Raw genomic sequence first — 9,868 nt, 5'->3', positions numbered from 1 at the left:
TTTTTTTTTTTACTCGTTGTAACTTAAAGATGATGTATAAACTACAACTACTTCCTAAATTAATTGTAGTTCTACGCCAAAACAGTTGGATATTTTGCATGATACCACTCTGTTTCATTTATTTTTTGCTTCAGTGGTGGTTCATTGACAGCTTACTGTACTCGTTTTGTGTACCTTAGTGAGAACGCATATTGGTTACATTCCATATTTTAAACAGTCTCAAATCAGAGTCAAACTGCAAACCTGACAGTGAAAATGGACGTATCATCAATCTAATTAATAAAGTAAAAGAGACAACTACAGTCACATCATGCTATAAAGTGAGTTCACTTAAAATTAATGTAATTAAAAATTAATGTTAAAATAAAAATGATAAGTTGCTCAAGTGGTTTTAAACTTTAATGATTATCTGTCTTCTGTTTAACACAATAGGAGCTATTCTGAAGAACGCCGGGAGAAAAAGCAGCCATTGACGTCCATGATAGGAACAGAAAAGAACTGAACTGTTTCTTCCGCAACATTCTTCATTATCTCACTTTGCGTTCAACAGAAGGAACAACCCAAACAGGTCTGGAACAAGCGAAGGGTGAGTAAACAACAGCAGAATTTAACAGAATTGACATTTACATAAACAGTTTACTCTTGTAAAATAACTCCATTACCTGTCGTCGCTCACATGAGGGCATCAGTCGGGTAAATACAGCGTCTATCTAACATATATCTAGTTTCGACCACTGTCAGTCCTGTGAAGTGCTGAGTATCGTGTTCCTGGGTCTGAGCATAAGTGAGACGCTTTACCTTTGGTGAGTGAGAGGAAGACAATAAAAATAATTAAAGACATGACCTCTGATGTACAAACAGATGGAGAACTCGGCCAAAAGATCCGGATCACGTCCTTTAATGTTCTGTGTACACTGATAATGTCTATCAGTTTCCAATAAATTAATTTAGTCTAAAAAATAAAATAAAATAAAAGTAGTTTATTTTATTATTATTATTAATTTAAAGGGTTTTTCATTTTTAATGTATACACTCATTTCTCAGTCCTTGGTTGCAGCTGGAAGGGCATCCGCTGCATAAAACATATGCCGGAATAAGTGGTGGTTCATTCTGCTGTGACGACCCCTAAAAAATAAGGGACTAAGATGAAGAAAAACGAATGAATCAATGAATGTTTGTTTGTATACACTCAAAAATATGAATGGGACGATAACCAGCCCTAAGGTTTACTATGGTTTGTAAAAGTCATGGTTTTAAAACCGCTACAATTTTCAATGATACCGTTCCTATGGTATATGTAAGTTTTGGGTTTTCAACAATTATTTTATTTAGTATTTCAGGGCAACAGTTTCTCCAGCAGAAAATGACCCTCCACATCAAAATCTACAAGTCAGCCCACAATTCAACAAACATCTTAGAAACAAATCGCTTCTACACCACTATCCAAACATGCTATTGACCTGAACAGTGCAGTGGCTTCACTTCTTATCCAAAGAAAAGAAAGATCTTCAACGATGCCTTTTCAAGTTGTAAAAAATCTGTTTTTTAAAATTGTTGGAAGATATTATCAATTCAATACGTAAAAATAAATTCAATAAATTCAATTCAATAAAAAAAAAGTCAGAAGAGGATTTTCTTCAATGTCAAAATATTAGTAATTTATTGGGTAAAAATGAATGATTCAATGAACAGATTTCTCGGTATCCTCAATGCAATGCAAGGATCACATTCAGAAAATGCGCAACCACTCTACATTTCCTGACTCAAGAATTTATACCCAGCTGTTATTAACAGGTGGAGTTGCTTATCAATTATTCTCCAGTCCTCCGTCGGCCGCACCCATACATACTTCCTCTTTTTCTACGGATTCTCTGCACAACATTAAAAGCATAAGACTTCACATCTGCAAAGAGTCTGTGTTCAGTTTCAACGCATCTCTGCTCACAGGAAGTTTAGCTGCAGAGCTAAAGTTCATTTTAGACATTCAGGCCTTTGCATTTCCATCAGCTGGTTAATATGTCACCTTAAGCAATGCAAATGTTTAATAAAAAGAAAAAAAACCAAAGTAATAAAAAAATGTATTGTTTTTTACAACAAACTAATGAAGACAGCAGAAATCAAAGATTTATTTTAAGTTAATTCATTTAATCATTCATTTTCTTTTCGGCTTAGTCCCTTTATTAATAAGGGTTATTACACTGGGTTATTAGTAAAACATAATTTTTAAATGAAATTTCAATAGTTCACACTAAGAACAGAAGAGAACACTGAGCTCAAAAGATCCTCGAGCACGGGGCTCCCTCTCGTTTGTGGGGCGAGAGGAGTTTGAGCTCAGGTAGATCTCGAGAACTCCCCTGCTATTGTAGCTAAATTAGGGGTTGCTTTGAAGAGATAACTACTAACTAGGAGCATGTCTATAGTGCCGATTTAGATTTAGACAATTAACTTAAGTCGCATGGTTTTGGATAGTGGGAGGAAATTGGGGGAAGTGGGGGAAAACCGTAAGAGCACAGGGAGAACATGTAAACTCTGCACAAAAACATGTACTGGCTTGGTTAGGACTAGAACCAGAGACCGTCTTGCTTCGAGGCAACAGTGATAACCACTGGGCTGCCGTGTCACTCATCTAGGAAAGGATGAGAAGTAGGGGTGGAAAGGGGGATTCTTCGAAATAAAGATGGCTGTGGTATAGAACTTTGGCTATTTACAGAGACTTAGGAATCATCTGATTGGTGATTCATGAATTGGCTGCTGCGGGATCAGCCATGATCAAACACAAACCCATGATCCTCTCCAAATTTAAGGAGCTGCTAACTATATCAATTTTCTAGAACTATATCAAGCCTTTTTTTTTTTTTTTTTTTTTTTTACTTTTAATTAAAGTGTACCATAATACATGTTCTATTTTAGCGTGACCTAAAAAAATTAGAAAAAAAAACACTTAATAATATATAAACACACTTGTCATCGGCATATATATAGTGCTATTTATTTTGTATGAAATTATGGTTTGTTTTCTCCATGACTTGTTGAACATTTTCAATAAATAGACATGTCACACCAAAAGACAACAAAAGTTAATCTTAGAGTGGTTGCAAAAAAATAAATTAATTAATTAATTGTCCAAAAAAAAAAAAAAAAAGCCTAAACAACAAAAATTTAAAAACGTGCACATCATGGGCTTCGGTCATTTCAAATTTACTGTGGAATTGCTGATTTAAAATCAGGATATCGTGTCACACCTTTTAGAAACAATGATTACCATTTACTGAAATAGCCACTTGTGAAATTAGCTCGTGAGTTAATTAGTAATTATTGTAATTTATTAAATAGGAAAACTTTGAGATGTGGCTGAAAAATGTAAGAGCAGTTTTTATAACAAGACATTCATGGAAAACTGCATTTTAAATGATGATATGATAATACTAAATATACTGATTTTTGTCATTTGTGACTGTGAAAGTGCAGCGTCATATGCCCACACAGAATCAAGCTGCGCAGAATTCCACAGATTTTTAGCCCATCAATAATTCAGTTTTTTTTTTTACTTGAGTAAATGTGTGTAAATCAATAGTCATTCAGTTTTTAAATTAACTACAGTAATATTATTGACTAAAATGAAAATGCTCATCTGATTTATGTACAATGCAGTGTGTACAGTAAGATTTTCTGTATTTTAGTAGAGATATTATGAGAGACTTGCTTTATTTTACAAATAAAGTGAATCTTAATTGGATTTGCATTTTAAACATTAAATAAAAGTTAAAAATGTTTTTTTTTATTTCACATATTAAGGTTTTGGTTATGATACGGCCAAAATAATTACGCAGAAATCCACAGATTTTTACCAAAATTCTCAGCACAAATAGCAAAAAACATCCGCAGATTTCGTCTGCTGTAGTCATAGCCCATAAACAGCACCAGGGATTGGCCAAATTACTGATAAGCAACAACAATCTGGAGCTTCTTTATTGCAAAAATGTACAGTAAAAGAAAGCCAGACACGTGAGCTGGCTCAGTAGTTTACAGTAGATAGAGCGTAGTTTGAGGCATCTGAGAGGAGATTGGAGTTCAATTGGAGTTCATCTGTTTTAAAATGACTGAACATCATCAGTGAAGAAAATAACAAAAGAAGAAATAAAAAAGTACAGAAACAGACAAAATATGAAGTGCACATACACTGAAATACTGGTGGACAGCAAGTAACACAAACAATGAATGTAGAATTCTGAAGTTGAAATTTTGAGAGTGTTTTCACAATAAATTTGGTTTTATTTACCACAAGTGTAAAACTGATAGAAATAAAATGACATTTTCCTTGCGTTATTCTGTTATAATCACCATTTGGGTGTGCATTACCCTTTACATTTCATAATCGGACAATATTCCTGGAGTGCAGCGTCTCATCGTTCACCTCAGATACTGAACGGAGTTTGTGATGGAGGCCTGTGCTGCGTTCAGGTTCAGACTGAGCCCTTGGAAGGCGCCGAAAAGCGAGTTGTCATTTTTGCTGGAGGTCTTGCTGTTTAGGTTTGTCCTCTGAACCGGTGGCTGAAAGAAAATGGAGATCAAAGTTAGCCATGTTATTACATATTGCTATTTCAGTTGCTGGAAAAAAAATGAGAACCCGGTCCAGGAGATTGATTTTGAAGACTCATTCATTCATCTTTTGGCTTAGTCCCTTTATTAATCTGGGGTCGCTACAGTGGAATGAACCACCAACTCATCCAGCATATGTTTTACACAGAGGATGCCCTTCCAGCTGCAACCCAGTACTGTGAAACATCCAAACACACTCAAACGCTTTGGGCAATTTAGTTTATTTAATTCGCCTATAGTGTATGTCTTTGGACTGTGGGGGAAACAGGAGCACCCAGGCAAACACAGCGAGAAACTCCACACAGAAATGCCAACTGATCCAGCCAGGACTCGAACCAGCGACCCTCTTGCTTTGAGGTGACAGTGCTAACCACTGAGCCACCATGTTTGGAGACTCATTTCAAGCAGAATTTCTTTATTTAGATGTGTTGGTTGTCCTGCAGTCAAACAGCATCTTCAAAAAGATCTCCAAGATGATTCTCCTGGACGGGGTTCTCATTTTATTCCAACACAGTGCCTGAATGTGAATGTGAATTTCAGAAAAGTACCTTGGCGTAGCGGTGTGGACTTCTGTAATGCACCCTCATGGCAGCTCTTTCTGCGTTCTTCTGTGCAAATTTGGCTTGTCTGTGTTTCCTGTTTTAAAAAAAAAAAGATTAACAATTACTTAAAGTGAAGCAATCACATCGGCTGTTCCTATATAATAATTAATGTTGGCTCAGTTACAGTACTTGAAAAACATAATTCATTACTAATTACCTCATTAAAACTGTATTTAAATTAATTTTTGTAATTACTTTGCCTGAAAAGTAACTTAATTTCTCAATAAGTAATTTAATTAACTGACTTAATTGAAAATAATCCACATAAAAGGCAAAGACAATAGACATTAAACACTTAATTCTGTCAATTTGAGTCAAACAGGATTTTTAGGTTTTAGTTATATTTATTAAAATGTAACATTTTAAGCAACATGCGCTTAAAAACTCAAACCGTTTCAAAAGACCCCATATTTCATTACATTTGTAAAAGATTTCATGTTTCTTAAGCATGTTTAGTCATCAGATAAATCTATCTGTGGTTGAAAATGTAATCTTTATGCAAAATATAATATTTACTGTGGTTCTGAATTTATATCATATATTTTCATAAACTGAAATATGCAATTGTCTGATAAATATAGCCTTCTTTAGTTAAAAAATATAATTATTCTCTAATATATATATATATTTTATTAAAAAAAAAAAATATATATATATATATATATATATATATATATATATATATATATATATATATATATATATATATATATATATATATATATATATATATATATATATATATATATAGTTACTTTTAAATATAGTTGCTTCTCTGAATTATTTTAAAGCAGGGATGCCCAAACTCAGTCCTGGAGGGGTTGGTGTCCTGCATAGTTTAACTCCAACTTCCGTCAACACAACTGCCTAAAAGTTTCTAGTATACCTGGAAAGAGCTTGATTTGCTGGTTCAGGTATGTTTATTTGGGGTTGGAACCAGGGGTGGATTTAACCAATAAGCGAAGTAAGCAGCCGCTTAGGGCCTCAGGAAATTTGGGGCCCTCCAATAAATACCTAGAAGTATAAATTATACACATAACATTGTGTTCTATCATATTTTGTATGGTGAGCGACTAACAAATAAAATTTTAACATGATAACATCTACGCAAATTTGTCTTATAGCCCCAATCATGGAGCAGACCAGCAGACAACATTTAGACATTTAGCTTTAAAAATGAATTTTTATTTTATTCTTTTTTTTTGTTGATGTGAATTCATTTTTAGAAAACAAAATCACTCAACATGTAGAGATTTTCTTTAAATAAAACAAAAAAATAAATAAAATAATAAAAAATTATTACAATTATTTAAAAAGGGTGTATTTTAGGACAGTTGGGCTCTTTGGCTGGAACTGCTTAAGGCCCCCAAATCACTAAATCCACCCCTGGATGGAACTTAAACATGCAGGACTGAGTTTGGACACCCCTGATTTAGATAGAATTGTTGAATTTTTTTTACAGTATTTTAAGTATAATACAAGTAACTTTAATCACCTGAACATTAAAGGCGATCCCTTACTTAACTTTTTAGAGGAAAGGTTATTTAATTTCATTAACTCGTTAGTTTGTAACTAACTTAGGACCACACGGAATCTGTGAGCGCAGAAACCCCCAGATTTCAAGCCCATCATTGAGTTTGTATTTACTTGAGCAATTGTGTGTAAATTTATATTTATTCAGTTTTTAAAATAATTTCAGTAATAATATTGACTAATATAAAAGTGTTTATTTACTTACAATACAGTTTGTAAAGTAATATTTTCTGTCTTTTAGTAGATGTATTAAATGAAAGATTTGCTTTACCAATAAGTGGATCTAGATGGATTTGCATTGTAGACATTAAATATTAATCTTAGACATTTAAATAAGTTAAAAATCTTATTTTTATTTTATATATTAAGTTTTTGGCTAAGATACTTCCAAAATAATTCCGCAGATTTTTTTTTTTTTTACAAAATTCTCTGCAAAAAAAGGAAAAAAGTCCACAGATTCCGTCTGGACCTACTAAATACACTAACGTCGTTTATAATATTGTTGTTACTATTTTAATTTCTGTATTCGCTTTACATTTACCATCAAGAAGTTGGACACAACTATTATTAGTAAGTAAATGCAGATATTATCGCATTAAGAATGTGTCTTGGCACCTTTCTCTGTGCAGTTCGGCTTGGTAAGTCCGCAGCCAGGATGAATCATGTGCGGTCGGCCCGTAGCAGCAGGGGGCGCTCTTCCGACGGACAGCCTTTCCTTTTCGGCTATAAGCGTCCTGATCCCCGGTCACGCAGCTGGTCAGCTGTCGGAGAGGCGCTCCAAGAGATTTCTTGACCACAGCACTCATCACTTCTTAACTTTGCACTTCTCTTTATCTCGAAGATACTGAAGGGCAAGAGTCAAGGTTGCTGGTACGTTACTGCTTTCCCGCTTTTTAAACAGTCCAGTCTCATAAATAAAGACAATGCTACAAAAACAGAAAGACGGAGATCAGTTTATAAGAAACAACACAAAAACTTCTTAAAGAAAATATTTGGATCAGATTTAGATACAAATGTCTCCTTTAGTCAGAACAAAACTGAAACTCTTCCTCACTTATTTTAGTCACCAAATATATTTAGACATTGAAAGATAATACAATTAAACTCAAACTAGGCCTACACATTGCAAAAGAACCAACGTTACAAACTACAAAATTTTAATTTTTTTGCTTCTCAATTTTTACTCTTTTTAAAATTGGTATGTAATATTTTTCTATAACATATATATTTAGGTGTGAGTTATTTCGTTAGATAAGCTCCAGGTTTGACTTTAGTACTGACTCATCTAATGTATATGCACACATAATATAGTAAAGCTACCTATTAAAATATGAATTTAAAAGAGAGATGTGTGAGGGGTGTACTCTCATATTACGTCACAGAATTTTTCTGAGACTCATAATAAAGCAATTATTTTAGTTTTTTTTTTATTTTAGCATTTGCTTTATAATAAACCTTATTATTGATGCACATTTTACATTCATAAAGAGATTTTCAAATTGCAAGTCAATATTTAAAGCAATTATACAAGAGATTAAAAACTACTTAAAGCACTCAAAACATTTAATATGTATAATCTATTAAATCTCTAAACTCCTGTTGTCGCCCTCTTTACTCTCAATTTCTTTATCTATTATACATCTATCCCCAAATCAGATAACCTATTGACGTTTCTTTGCTTTTCCCCCCGCTTGTTTCGCTCTCTTTATTGGCACCGTTGCAAATAATCTAATGAATTATATTATTGTAAATAATGGGGACCAAATATATCTTTTTTTATACAATAAATGTTAAAAAAAAAAGCAACAGCACTAAGAAAAATAAAACTAAATTGTGCCTCTTGCAATTATTTAGTAATCAAGTATACTTTAATGACACCGTATTTGCAACAAACAATTATATAAGCTATCAAATTTATACATGTATGCTTTTACTGATGAATAAATAGTCTAATGTTAACAGGGTAAAACTGCAGTATTAATTCAGAACAAATTTAATTCAGATTTTGGTGAGGAAACAAGACATTAAGTCATTTAGAACATTTAAAAACCTTAAACTACACTCAAAAAATGATGTTTGTTCAAACTATTGATTTCAAATGAGCTAAAAATTCCTCAGGCTATTTATGAAAACTTAACGGTTTCAATTTTTAATCCACCTAAATTTGTTAAAAAGTTAACTTATGCTGTCTTAACACAAATGGAGCGTGTGCAACCTAGAATTTCTAACTGTGTATATACATAAAATAGATTAAACAATATACCGGATGTGAATTACGTTAATTACATTCTAATAAGCTATATGGATAATAAATAACATGTTTCATGTTTGTTTTTTAATGAGTTTGACTTATTATACTTAAATATATATACACATACACATACATCCGATCTATTTACTAAATTCTTTTTATTCTTTCAATTTGTGTGGGCTGAATTTAACTAATTAAGTTGAACATTAATAAATTTACCATTTACCTTAATGTTTTTGTATGTCAGACAAATTTTTTCAGTGTATATGCTATTATTTATTGTTATTATAGTAGTAAAAGTAGTTAACTAGTATTTTCTTGAATATATAAATTAGCATTCAATATATATAAAATAATATGCATATTTATACATTTAAATAATGATTACTGTTTGGAGTATAATGTGTTGTAATAACATAACATTTACCAAATTGAATACACAACAGTAATGGTAAATTACATTATTTTTGTATGTTATTATAGTATAATTGTATAGTAAGAAACGATAATACAATTACAATAAGATTAACACCATTTAATCAAGGTTATCGGCTAAAATATAACATTATCCATCCATCCGTCTATCATTGTATGCAACAAGCACATACCTGTAGTGAGAAGCTCTTCAGATGCTCATATTATGATCCGGGAATGAGCCGTATGTCCAGACTCCCTCACTCCCTCACAGTCTTTGCTCTGTCTCCAGCAGTCTTCCTGAGCTACATGTTTTTAAACCAGCTCCCTCCCCTGAATCTGTGCTCAGCTAATTCCCAAATGACGTAATTGTTTCTAATCACATTAGTTTCACAGCCATGTGAGAGAGAAGTAACCACTGACATGCTGCTGCTCAAACTGCTGCTATTTAAATGTAGAAAGTCAGCAT

The 9,868-nt window shown here is 32.7% G+C and overlaps 1 protein-coding gene across 1 annotated transcript; it reads right to left on the bottom strand.

Annotated features, from left to right (window-relative positions):
- Window positions 1-4,390: 4,390 nt before the first annotated feature.
- Window positions 4,391-9,648, bottom strand: si:ch211-81a5.8. The gene is given in 4 exon segments (NM_001044935.1): window positions 4,391-4,551; window positions 5,148-5,235; window positions 7,350-7,660; window positions 9,594-9,648. Coding segments are annotated over 3 exon segments (420 nt in total). The 5' UTR covers window positions 7,541-7,660; window positions 9,594-9,648; the 3' UTR covers window positions 4,391-4,410.
- Between the last annotated feature and the right edge of the window lie 220 nt (window positions 9,649-9,868).

Source organism: Danio rerio, chromosome 19, assembly GCF_049306965.1.
Source record: "Danio rerio strain Tuebingen ecotype United States chromosome 19, GRCz12tu, whole genome shotgun sequence".
Taxonomy (NCBI): Eukaryota; Metazoa; Chordata; class Actinopteri; order Cypriniformes; family Danionidae; genus Danio; species Danio rerio.
This window is presented reverse-complemented; position numbering and strand designations above follow the sequence as displayed.